Source organism: Colossoma macropomum, unplaced genomic scaffold, assembly GCF_904425465.1.
Source record: "Colossoma macropomum unplaced genomic scaffold, Colossoma_macropomum, whole genome shotgun sequence".
NCBI classification, from domain to species: domain Eukaryota; kingdom Metazoa; phylum Chordata; class Actinopteri; order Characiformes; family Serrasalmidae; genus Colossoma; species Colossoma macropomum.
Genome location: NW_023494795.1, coordinates 39,400,323 through 39,414,281, shown reverse-complemented (window position 1 = coordinate 39,414,281; position 13,959 = coordinate 39,400,323). Strand labels below are relative to the sequence as shown.

The 13,959-nt window shown below is 41.7% G+C and overlaps 1 protein-coding gene across 1 annotated transcript in view; it reads right to left on the bottom strand.

Annotated features, from left to right (window-relative positions):
• The window catches only part of si:dkey-174m14.3 (uncharacterized protein LOC563117 homolog), a 45,980-nt gene extending 32,448 nt beyond the window's left edge, over positions 1–13,532 (bottom strand). Inside the window, exon 1 of the mRNA XM_036582411.1 lies at positions 13,286–13,532. Coding sequence (XP_036438304.1) covers positions 13,286–13,299 — 14 coding nt within the window. The 5' untranslated portion in view covers positions 13,300–13,532. The remainder of the gene's footprint in view (positions 1–13,285) is intronic.
• Between the last annotated feature and the right edge of the window lie 427 nt (positions 13,533–13,959).

The window sequence follows — 13,959 nt, the reverse complement described above, 5'->3', positions numbered from 1 at the left end:
TTACTAAATCAGCTTTTTATCACCTTACAAAACATCAACAATATCAGAGATGTTCAGACTAAAGCAGAGCTGGAAAACTCTTTTTAGCAGGATTGATCACTGTAATGGTCTCCTAACTGGACCCCCCAAAAAACGATCAAACAGGTTCAGCTGATTCAGAATGCAGCTGACAGAGTCTCACTAGGAGTAAAAGAAGGAACACAACACCCCCCACCCCCACCCCCAGTTTCTAATATTACGCTGGTGACTAGAATACTTTAAGGCGCTGTTACTCCTCTATAAATGTTTAAATGGTGCAGGAGCAGCGTATTAATCTGATCTGCTGCAGAGATATGAGCCGAGCAAAACTCTCAGATCATTAGGAACTGGTCAGTTAGTCCTGCTGAAGGTGAAGACTAAGCATGGAGAAGCAGCGTTTAGCTACTATGCTGCTCGTAAACTGGACCAGTTGACAGAGAGCATTAGAAGAGCCCCGCCACTGGATACATTGAGCAGATTTCAGATCAGTTTAAGCACTGTCAGTGTCCCTACTTCTGTTTCTATGGTTTTTAGGCAGCTGTGTCAGCAGCATAGTTCACTACCAGCATAATGAGGCTACATTTATCTCTACTGTAAAACGCTGCTTTCACTGTGAGATGATTTTCTTTTCTAACTCTGCATTTTAAAGATCTCAGACGCTGCAGACTCGATCTCCACCGCCCCTCTGATTACCTTTGTGTGTTAATGGTGATAAAATATTACAGTGATGGTGGTGAATAATGAGGAGACAGAGCTGAACTTGTGTCTGTTTATTAGGAGGAATAATGTTAGCATGCTCAGCTAAAGCGTTTGGGATATGGAGACTGAAACTGGGGAGTAGTGATGCTCTGATAAACAGCAGACTTACAGTTCATCACACTTTAGTTTGGTTTGACCTTTTTCTACATCAGTAACAGCAGCTGTAATTTACAATTTTAATGTTATTTTGATGATGTGTTTACATTGCAGCTGTTTTTGTATGGTCGGCCAGGAAACAGACATGACAGCTGATTGTCGACTTCGATCGACTCTGTTCTGACTGAAAAAACTAAGTATATTACAAATATATTACAAATGTATTAATCAATAACTACAGGTAGCTAACGTTATCATTTTTATCGTGACTGCTGTAATGCTATATTCATAGAACTCCTGAAAATACAGCAAACAGACTACCATTGGCAAAATGCAGCAGCGAGAAAATTAATACAGACTAGAAAACAGGACCATATTAGAGCAGTTTCAGCTTCACTGCACTGGCTGCCTGTTTCCTTTAGAATCCACTATGATTTATACTACTAGTTTTGAAATCTTTTCATTTGTCTCTGAGTGCTGATAGATGATGTTTTAAGATCAACTAGAGCTGCTTCTCCATATTACACACATAAAGCTTAAACATAGCGGAGAGGTTCTGCTTTTGTTCACCAAAGATCTGGAACACATTACTGACTACATCCGTCAGGCTCCCTCTGTCAGTGTTTTTAAAAACCACTTCAGTGTTTAACTAGTGTAGCACTTTGAGCAGCATTTTTAATGTATGAAAGGTGCTATATAAATAAAGGTTATATTGTATAATATATAGAACATGTTTCTGTACTGCAGCTTCAGGACTGTTGGTGTTGCAGCGTCATTAGCCATTACTTAGACAACCACAACAAGCAGGAGCTTCTTTCACTTTTTACCCTTTTATTTTCTGGCAGGAATCAGGCTTTAAATCTCAGTGAGAGACTGAATTAAGGAGGACCGATGGCGTCATGCTCTGTAGTTTTGCGCATTGTACCTCATGACGGGTGTGACATCTAACTGTAGGTGGTATCGCCCCCTGCTGGGCTAGGATAGTAATGTTGAATTGATGTTGTGTTCTCATGTGGATGGAGAGATTTTCAAAAATGTTTTTTTCTGAAATTTTTTGATAGCACAGAAAAATATCCACACGCGTGTGGATATTTTTCTGTGCTATCAAAAAATATTCATCCTTTCCAACAACAGAAAAATATCCCTGTGCGTGTGGACGAAGCCTGAGAAATTCACCAAAATACATCCAGAACTCTGAGCCTGTGTGTGTTTACAGCCCAAAATAAACAAAAATACAGGTAAACAAAAACTAGTCTTCTGAGAGCTCAGCTCAAACTGGCGAACCAGGCTGGACAGAACACACGACACACTGAATCAGCGTCATTACAGAACACACAGCAGCTGATTTATAATCACCCACCACTCAGAAAATTAAAGGATATTAAACAGTGGAGAGAGAGAGAGAGAGAGAGAGAGAAAGAGATGCATATATATATATATATATATATATATACATATATATATATATATATATATATATAAATATACATATGATTTGACTGTATTGTGTTTCGGTTGTGACAGATAATCTCCCAGGAAACCCCCTCACTGCAGCGCAACCACGGAAACACTGCCAGACTGACTCACACACCTCATACAGACGTACATACGTATGCGGTGGTGTTCTCTTGCTCTGTCTCTCTCTCTCACTCTCTCTTTCCCTCTTCCCCGTCTCTCTCTACCTCTCTCTCTCTCCTTTCTCTCTCTCTCCCTCCTATACATTGCTGTCAAGGCTGAAGCGTATACTCTTATACACTGTAAGTCCATTAGCATTACAAAGCAGTGAATGAGGGGGGTGCAGAGGGGCCTGCAGCTTCCCCAGATTTCAGGATTGTTTGACTGCCTGGTGTTGGTTGACTGAGTTTCTGTGGCAACAGCCCCAGTAACTTATTTACCATTGATTTAAAAATGAAATGTCATTCATTTATTGATTTACTTGATGCAAACAATATGAAGAAGCTAATAATCCCACACATGATCAGAAATGAGCTGTTAAACGTGCTGCTGCTGTTGTCAGATCTACATTAATATCACAGTTACTGTGTTAATGGTGAGGAGATGAGCTGGTCGAGCGCACTCACCGCTGCAGGCAGAGATCAGGCCTACAAAGAGCCGTCTGAACATTTCAGAACATGCTTAGAGCTTAGAATCAGGATTCACACACCACACACAGCAGACTCAGATCTCCTTCAATCCAGGTGTGAAATACAGAGGGTCCTGGGGGGTCTGGGACCCCCTAAATAACCTCTTGGATGTCTCAAATGTGTTAAAATTGAACTTCTGGGGTTCCTGAAAATAAACTTATGATGTTGTGTCTGTTGGGTTAAATAGACACTCAAATACAGATTCAGTGAAGCTCATTGTTTATCTCCTTCACCCACAATCAGCTTCTGTCTTTGGTGTTCTTAACTAACTAGAGCTGCAGCACTGCTCTGCCTCAGGGTGGCGCTGTAGCAGACTGGTTCACCCAGTTTGTCCTTTATAGTCTAGAAACTGTAACTCTGCCTGGATTCCTCTGAAAAACTTTGCCGCATGTCACCGCAGCAAATTTGTAAATCTGAAAACTCACCCAGTTTCCCAAGAGTTTGGTGTAAAGAGTGACTGTTCCTCATTTCTCACACTGAAGACAGAAGAGGAGATGAGTAAGATCTCAGTTAATGTGAGGAAGAGCGCAAAACCAAACTAGAACAGCATTTACAGAAGAAGAATCGATAAAACAAACATTTTACTGCCATTGAAGCATCAGCACTGCTGTGGTGAGTGAGTTAGCAGCCAGACAACATGGGACCACTAAATACGGGGGAGATTTCACACAGTAAGTACACTCTTGAAAAAGAAGGTTCTTCAAGGTAAACTCCCCTGTAAACTTACCATTTTGGAGATACTTTTTTTCTTGGGACAGCGATGATTTACAAGGCAAGACCATTTAAGCCTGTAGATAGTTATGTGAGTCTTCATGGTGTTTTATACATAGGTGTGTTCAATAGTCACATGATTTACCAGGCAGAGTTAGTGCAAATAGCCGGACTGTATAGCGTGTAACACTTTTCACTCAGTGTTAATAGACGCTGCCTTTCTTTATTCTGCTGCACCTTCAAGTGCAGTAATTGTTTTGTGTAATATTCTTTATTTTAAATGATGTCTTATTGTACTTATACAGTGAGTTTTGAAGATGAACTCACACATAATAACGCTGTATTTCACACCGAGAAACTGACTGACTGTGTGAATGTTTTAATCAGAGCCTGCTGGATTTACAGCATCGAACAGGTGCATTAAAAGTCAGGCTGACCAATCAGAGCTCTGTTGTCATGGTTGCAGCCAATCAAATGTGCACCAGGACGGCAGCAACACAGCTCATAGCACAAAAGCACAAGAAACACACACTTACTGTAAAAACACAGAACTTACAGTAAATATAGGAGCTGAAAGGACAGAGAGGACCTTAAAGGGCAAGAGACAGAGAAAAAAGAGAGGAGGAGAGGCAGAAATGAAGAGAGAAGAGAGGAGAGAGAGAGATAAGTGAGACAGAGAGAGAAGGAAAGAAATAGAGAGAGACAGAGAAGACAGAGAAGAGTGAGAGAGAGAGATAAAAGAGAGAGAGATAAAAGTTAAAGAGACAGAGAGAGAGTGAGAGAGAGAAGAAAGAAATAGAGGGAGAAATGGAGAGACAAAAGGAAAGAAAGAGTGAGAAAAGCGAGGGGAAAGCAAGAGATAGATAGAATATATAGAGAGAGAGAGAGATATGGGAAAGAATGAAAGAGTGAAAAGACAGTGAGAGAAGGGTGAGAGAGAAGATGAAGAGAGAGAAGGGTGAGGGGTAGAAGATAAAGAGAGAGATAAGAAAGAAATAGAGACAGAGAAGGGTGAGAGAGAGAGTGAAAGAGAGAACAGTGAGAAAAAGAGGAAATATACAGAGAGAAAGAAAAAAGCGAAGGAAATAGAAGATAGAGATGGAGAAAAGGAAAGAAAGAGAGAGATGGGAGAGAAGGGTAAGAGAGAGACAGATAGAAGGTAAATAAAAAAAATTGTATAAACACACACACTGAGCAGTGCATGTGGGGCAGAATCGGGTCATGTCTCACTACAAACCCAACACAGAGCCAAATAGAGCCGCACACATGTACAGGTGTGATTCTGACATTCTGGAGAATTCTTCATTTAACACACCCCCACCCCAGAAGCTGAACCCTGAGGACGGTCCTGTGTGCCAGCTGATCTCAGAGCTCCGACCACATCTGATCAACAATCCACATTCAAATTATCAAACACAAACATCTTATCTGGAACACTAGAACAACAACAACATCATAAAATAAATGTCTGCTGTGGAACCCTGAATACAGTCTGCTGTGGAACCCTGAGAGAGAATCACACACTGGCCCTGTATCTCCTCTCCATCGGACACTCAACAAAGGAACATCCTGACCAAGTACAGGCTGAGTGACCACAGCTTGACCACAGAGCAGGGCAGACACAGAAAAGCCTGGCTACCCAGAGAGGAGAGGCTGTGTGGTCACTTTGAGTGATGAGTATGAGTTTGAATCCCCGGTGATGCTACAGCTGTCCACGGTCAGGAGTCCAAGAGAGCTTAGTTGTCCTCACTCTCTCCTCACTCTCTCTTCTCGCTCATCACACAGCGCACTGCTAGTCAGCGCAGGCGTCTGTTAGCTGACGTAACAGAACTGGCAGTTAGTGTTCTCCTCTGAACGCGTTCTGCTGTACAATGACGGCAGTTTAAAAAAAAAAGATGCAGCTTCACAGGTCTGGGAGGCCTGTGTTTGTCTTTGCCCTCCTAGAGTTGGAGGTATTGTGTGATTGGGGGAGCCTAACTAGTTGGTGGAACTGGATTTGACTGGATTGGGGAGAAAATTGGAAAAAATTCCAAAAAATACAACATATCAGACACCAAAACTTCAGTAAATTCAGTAGTAAAATCCTAAATTAGAGAGACTGAGAGTCATATACATAGAGTTCCTCAGCCTGGGGGGGGGTCATCACAGTGAGGGGGGCACCATCAGTGAAACAAAGTGAGATGTAAATAGTTAAATATATATAATATTCTAATGCATATAATATACAACACTGTTATTATATATGACACTAAATATATGAAATATCTTTGTGAATTTTTTGTGTATGAACTGTGTGTGTGTTTGTGTGTATAACCGTTTAATAGACTAACGTATGTTACATGTTTTGGCAACACTGTCATGTGATACAGTCATGCTAATAAAGCTTTCTTGAATTAAAATAGAAGATAAAGAGAGAGAGAGAGAGACAAGAAAGAAGGGTGAGAGGAGAGACACAGAAAGAGAGAGCGAGAGTGAGAGATGGGAAAAAAATGGGGAGGTAGAGAGATAAGGGAGAGGAAAGAGGGAGAGAAAGAGAGAGAGAGAGAGAGAGAGAGAGAGAGAGAGAGAGTCAGTGAAGAAGAGGTAGGGGAGCTGGTGGAGTCCAGTGGTATTCAGAGAGGAATTAATGACACTAATGCGCTAATGCGCTAACATGCTAATGTGCTAATGTGCTAATATGTGTCACTGCATTGTTATCATTAGCACAGTTACAGCTTTTAACACCAACAGCTCAGATGCTGTGATCTCAGTGTTCTCAGAGCTTTACAGTGTTACTGTTTAACCTTTACAGACAAAACAACTCGGTTAGATCATTAATCATAATAATTCCGGTCTGTACCTACAGGTTCAGGGTCGAGTCTGCACTGTTGCTGTTTGTTTTGAAGTCCAAAAATGTAAAGATGCTTTTCTTTGTTTCTGCAAAACTGAACAAACAATAATAACTTTTCATCAACGTCAAATCCTAATCAATTTCTCCTCTGCTGCTCGCAGACACTAATGCAGTCTGAAAGTTTACAATCTGTACCTTCCACACAGTTTCTCCACTCGTTTCAGTGAGCTGTGATTCAGAAATAACTCACCTGCCCTACTTCACCTACTCTAACTTACCTGCACTAATATACCTGCTCTAGCTCACCTGCTTTACCTCCCCTAATCTAACTCACCAGCTTTAATTCACCTGCTGTAACTGACCTGTTTTAACTTATTTACTCTAACTCACCTGCTCTAATATACCTGTCCTGACTCACCTGTTCTATCTCACCTGTTTTAACCCACTTGTTCTAATCCACCTGCTCCAACTCACCTAATCCATCTCACCTGCCTGCTCTAGGTCACCAGCTCTAACCCAACCTAATCCATCTTACCTGCTCTAACTCACCTGCTCTAACTTACTTGCGCTAATATATCTAACCCACCTGCTTTACCTCCTTTACTCCAACTAACCTGCTTTAATTCACCTGCTGTAACTGGCCTGTTTTAACTTATTTACTCTAACTCATCTAATCCAACTCACCTCCTCTAATATACCTGCCATAACTCACCTGCTCTCTCTTACATGCTGTAACTGACCTGCTCTAACTCACCTGTCCTACCTCACCTGTTCTAACTCACCTGCTCTCTCATCTATTCTCTCACCTGCTCTAACTTACCTGCTCTGACTTACCTGCTCTAAGTCACCTGCTGTAACACACCTGTTTGAGATCTGTCTACACTTGTTTCAGCAGAGCGGCAGTTGGTCAGAATCACACCTGTACTGTGGCATGCGGCTCTTAAGTTAGGGGATCAGCGAACTCAAATACCACAGATCAGGTTTAATTTCTCCTTTCTGTCCTTTCAGCTTCAGATGCTTCTTCCACTTCACTCCCTCAGATTTGAGTCATTATCATTTAATATGTGCTTCAGTGAGCCAGAATCCAACATGTTCTGTGGTGAGCAGAGCTGTTAACATGCTAGCTAAACTAATGCTAACCACCTCCTCTCTCCTAGTTAGCAGCACTGTTTAACATTTTGCAGTGGCTTGACAGATGGGAGATTTATTAAATGAAGGCTTGAATGTAGTGCACTGTGTTTGCTTATTTGGTAGCCATGTAAGACATTTTTTTAATTTCTGGCTTTTTTATGTTTTTTATGTGGAATCCAAAATCTTTTCTGCACTCTGCCTCCACATCTACTCACCCTCCATTACACACTGACACTGTACTGCAGTGCTGCAGTGAGAATCAGCCAGTGTTAGTCAATATTACTGCCTGTTACTGGTTAATACTGTATTGATTGTGTAGGACACGTGAAGCTGCACAGGACACACATGCATGTACACAAAACTGAGCACATGTTAAAACTGCAGTACAGACCAGGACTGGGTCACTCCGGTTTTGAGTAAGTTTATACTTCTGTCTGTGTGTAAAGTCTGTACTGAGTCCTAAGTTACATTAATAAGTTTAAAATGTCCTTTAACTAAATTTGGTTGCACCACAAATATGTAAGTCGTGTCTTAACTAGTAACAGCTAACTGTTGTGTACTTGACTTTAAATCGATGACAACATGACCAGAACTGATCAGCAAACCTGCTGCCATGGAAACACGACAACATCTGCTCTGACTTTATATCAATCAGGTACAAGATTCTGACCAGTCAGGGCTGAGATTATGATCAATCAGGGGCAGCCTTCTGACCGATTGATAGTATTCTGATGACATCACAGTTGCGCTGGCACCATTTTGGTCAGCAACTTCAAGTTCACTCAGTAGTGCTGTGGCTGTTTGAAATGAGATAAAGCCATAAATGATCCAGCAAAGGCAGAGAAAAGATTTCCCACTGCGTTAATAGCGCTCTGTCCCAAACCACATACTAGCTCACTAAATAGTGTGTAAAAATAGTACATGTCCCATTAGAAGTGCTCTCATTAGTGCAGTAGGTGAAGTACAGAAGTGTGTGGTTTGGGACACGGTGGAGATCAGCTAGTGAGACACATTCAACAGCTGCTCTGCTGTGCTGCTCGTTAGCTGCTCATCAAACACCTCGAAGTTTAAGGCGTTTGTTGATTAAGGAGCATTTATTGAGGTAAATTAAAGCATTTACTGAGATGAACTGTTTTCTTCATATTCAGAGCTTTTTGTTTGAAACTTCTGCGTTTAAGGCACCTCAGTGTAACTGCAGTACCATTTAAGGTGGAATGGAAAATTCAAATGAGAAGCTGGTGAATAAGAAGCCGACTTCAGCTTTATATCTGTGTATGAGTTTATTATTTGAAAGCTTTGGCAGTTTTGGTGGCCACTTTTATTATTTTTTATAAAATATCTCGCACTAGAATGTTCTGAACTCTGGAGATGTGCAGGTTATACGGATCCACCAATCTAGCTAATCTTCTCCTCGTAGTGTTTTCTGGAGATGCATCTAAAGTGTCCACTTATCTTTTCATGTGTTTTGTGGTCATTATGGTCTGTTTTGTTGGTCTTCCACCTGCAGGGCTGTATCTGCAGTAATGGTGATGAGACAAGCTCTGTCAGATCACAGTCAGAGTTACAGCTTTCTTACCAACATGGAGACATGATCTTCTCAATGACACCAATAAATACTATGAAATAGCTTTGAGCTTCTGGTCATTCAGGGCCTCCCTCTCTCCCAACCCACGACTAACTAGTAGTCTACACATACAGTATTTGCACATATTTACATTTAAATACACTAAAGCAGTACTATCTATGGTGTATTAAATTAGTTTATATGAACTATATGTATATAATTTTATATTTTATACATGGAGTAGAGGTTTATATGATTTTTACACAGATGCTGAGTTTGTCTCTCACAGCTAACACTGCTAGCCTCGACTCTCAGACAGTCTGTAGCACTGCCACTGAAATGGAGTCAACCCTCATATTATTTCAGATTCAAGTCCAATCACTGCCACTGATGCCAATGACTCACCTCAGAAATGACACACTCCAAAATCCATTTTTAACACAATGCAGCAAGTTTTAAATAACAAAACCAGGCATATTTGCTGATGGCCATTAAGGGGAATAATTGAGGTTTATAATAAAGTGCAATACATGAGGGACAAACACAGCACAGATAGACGGATGGACAGAGTGGTGGTCAAAATCATTCTGCTCAGTTCCACAGTGAGACCTTCTGGGAGCTGCTGTAGAGTCTAAAGCACTGCAGACTCTCAGCCTTATTCTACATCTGCACTGAAATTGAGAGAGAGAGAGAGAGAGAGAGAGAGAGATCACTTGTGCTAAGGACTTAACATCAGGAGAATCAACCTTCTAGAAAAACCGACATCAATTAGCATGGTTGGTCACCAGCTAAACCAGCGTATGTTGTGTTTTGGATGACCATGCTGAGTGACAAGCTAAACCAGAAGCAGACCAGCACTAGACCAGCATAAACCAGCTTAGATCGGCCTAGACCAGTATAAAGCTAAACAAGTACTTCAGTCATACTGAATCCTAAAGCTAGTTTCAACTAAACCAGATCAAGCTTTTAAGCTAAGAGGAACCTTCAGTCAGACTAAACGTTAAAGCTAATCTAGAGCAAGATTAATCCCAGAGCTAAATTAAATGCTAAACCAGACCACGCTAAAACTAATCTAAATGCTTAACCAGACCAAACTCAAAGCTAACCTAAATGCTAAACCAGATAAAATCCAAAAGCTAACCTAAACCAGACCAAACCCAAAGCTAACCTAAAGGCTAAACCAGATCAAATCCAAAGCTAACCTAAAGGCTAAAACAGATCAAACACAAAGCTAAACTAAAGGCTAAAACAGATCAAACACAAAGCTAATCTAAAGACTAAAACAGATCAAACCCAAAGCTAACCTAAAGGCTAAAACAGATCAAACCCAAAGCTAATCTAAAGGCTAAAACAGATCAAACCCAAAGCTAAACTAAAGGCTGAAACAGATCAATCCCTACAGCTAAACATTAAAGCTCACCAAGCCGTTAAACTAAACGCTAAACCAAATTCTAAGACTAACCTAAACTCGAAACCACACCAAAGTGTAAAGGAGAGCGTACCTATATTCCCAAAGTCCTATGTTATGATAAGGAGCCGATTTCCCAATAGGAACACACTTTGCATAAGCTAGGTTTACTTCACTAAGCTAGTTAGCTAGCTAAGAAAACATTAAATCAAGACCCAACTTTTAAACTAACCAAGATGCGTAATCAGACCCTAAAGAATACCTGAGCCAATTTGTTATCCTCAGTTAGACCTTTAAACTAACTTGAACCCTAAACCCAAAACCTGACCAAACTCTAAAGCTAACCTAAACCTTAAACCAGACCAAACTCTGAATATAACCTAAACTCTAAACCTGATCAAACCCTGAAGTTAACCTAAACCAAACAAGTTCCAGTAGCGAGTGGTGTTCAGCTTCTGACAAAGAATTAAGGGATTATAAATGAATTATATATATATATATATATATCAAATAATCTGCAGTTCGAGCTTAGACCAAGGCCTAACTCAGATCTAACCCTAACCCAAACTTTAACTCAATATCTTAGTGTCCTGCTATCTAACTCTACATCTCCAGATCCAGTCCTTCCACTGGTCCTTATTAGAATGCGGTCACTCTCCAAACGGACATGTTTGCAAATGGATGTCAAATTCCCATCTGAGTCCTGCTGAAGGAGCCATTCTCATAAAGCAGAAGAGAGAATAAGGGGATGAAAAGAGATTTCAGGACGTTTCATCAGATGGGCTGCTCAGGGGTCAGGGCCACGCTGGGCGCTCATTATGAATCAGAATGGCTAGATGCTGCACTCCTCCTCTGCTGTCGCTCAGCCCTCAGTCCTTCACTTCTTACAGTGTCACACTATCATTCCGGAGGGTTGAATTGGCCTAATGATGGGACAGAGCAGGAGAACAGAACAGACAGCGCCCCCAACACCCCCAACACACACACACACACACACACACTCCCTTCAGGCATCAGCTACACTGACACTACAGGAGCTCACTGAGAGCAGCGCCTTCATCATTAAATAATCAATGCACATTTAATTAGGGCTTCGCTTACAACACTACAGTACTGCAATAGATAGATAGATAGGTAGATTGAAAGATAGACAGACAGACAAATAGATTGATTGATAAATTGATTTTTAGATCGATTGATGGATAGATCGATCAATCGACAAGTAGATAGATAGATAGATAGGTAGATAGACAGACAGACAGACAGACAGACGGATAGATAGATAGATAGATAGATAGATGGATAGATAGATAGATAGATAGATAGATAGATATATAGATTAACCAATCGACAGGTAGATAAATAGATAGATAGATAGATAGACAGACTGACTGATAAACTGATAGATCAATCAATTAACAGGTAGATTGATAAATAGACAGATAGATAGACAAACAGATAGACAAACTGACTGATAAACAGATTAATAGATCGCTTGATGGTCAATAGATTGACAAGTAGGTTTATAGATAGATAGATAGATAGATAGATAGATGTTGTGATGCTTTAGCAATACTGTACCACACAGTCATGCTAATAAAGCTATTCTGAACTGAACTAGTTAGATAGATAGATAGATAGATAGATAGATAGATAGATAGATAGGTAGATAGATAGATAGATAGATAGACCATCACCATTGCATTTATATGTAATTGACCAATTTATACATACACAGTGCTCAGAGCTGAAAGGACGATGTAAAGTACAGTGCACAGTAATAACTGTAATAACTGTAATAACAGTGATACAGTAATATCAGTAATATGTGCTGTTATTGTTATTGAATCAGTGCTGTTTTGCTGTACAGACTCACACAGAGCTGTTTATCTCCCCATATGCGCTCTATCAGCTGTAATATGTACGGAACACTGCTCTACAGACAGAGCTGCTCTGAGAATGGTTCTGTCACTGGAACAGATCAGCACCGGGTTCTCTCGTTCAGCACCGTTACGCCGGAGCCCCGCTGGGTACAGTGTGTGTCACCATGGCAATAATTCCTGGAGCTCACAAGGGAAGCTGTGAGTTTCACACGTACATCCTGCCTTGCTCGCCCGGCTGTGCTCTCTCTCCTCTGACTAACGCAGAGCAAGAACGCTCAGCAGAACCTGATTAAAACACTCCAGCTAGCTAGGAGGGGGAGGAGGGGGAGTAGGATGGCGGGGGGGACGGTGTTTCCCCCATTAAATCCCACCATCCTTCTACCGCAGGAGTGATGGAGTAAAAAAGGCTGTAATGGTCCAGAAACAGAGGAGATGGACAGAAACAGACATTCGAGCAGCCACAGCGTCCGGCAGCCCAGCGGCGCGGCGCTCACAGAGAACTGCGCACACTTCTCAGACCACCCTCACACCAGCATGCAGAACTACTCAGCACCACACATCCTCACTCAGATTCTCCTCTACCTTCCCATCCCACACCTCCTCATCTCCCGCAGACAGGCGGATGGAGGAACGCTGGGGAATCCTGCATCCAGAAGAGAAGAACTGGAGCGATCTGCAACCTGCTGTACTGAGGAAAACCCAGAGGGGGAAGGGGGGCAGTGGGGGGAGAAAAGCGCTTACCTTATGGTCTGCATCTCCTCGTCACAAGCCTGGATGGATGAGGAGAAAACAAGAAGAAGAAAAACAGAAAGGAGTGAAACAGGCAGCACTGCACTCTCACTGCTACTGACAGACCCTCACTGCACACTGCAACATTCACTCTACCTCTCTCTCTCTCTCTCACCGTCTCCACTCCCTCCCCATCTCTCTCTCTCTCTCTCACACACACTCTCTCTCACTCCATCTCTTCTCTATCTTTCTAAGACTATCCTGTCCTTTCTCTTGCTCTCTCTCTCTCTCTTTCTCTCTTACTGTCTCTACTCCCTCCCCTATCTTTATTTCTCTTCTTTATCTGTCTTGCTCTCCCACACTCCCTCTCTTCTCTATTTCTCTGTCTCTCTCTAAGATTCTCCTCCCTTTCTCTCTCTCTCTCTTTCTCCCCTCGCTGTCTCTACTCCCTCACCTTCCCTATCCATTTCTTTTCCCTCTCTCTTCCTTTTCTCTCCCCACCTCCTTTCTCTTTCTCTCTCTCTCTCTCTCTCTCTCTCTCTCTCTCTCTCTCTCTCACACACACACACACTGTCCCTACTCCCTCCCCTATCTCTATCTCCCTTCTTTATCTCTATCTCTGTCTTGCTCTCTCTCACTTTCTCTTTTCTCTATTTTTCTGTCTCTCTCTAAGACTCTCCTCCCAT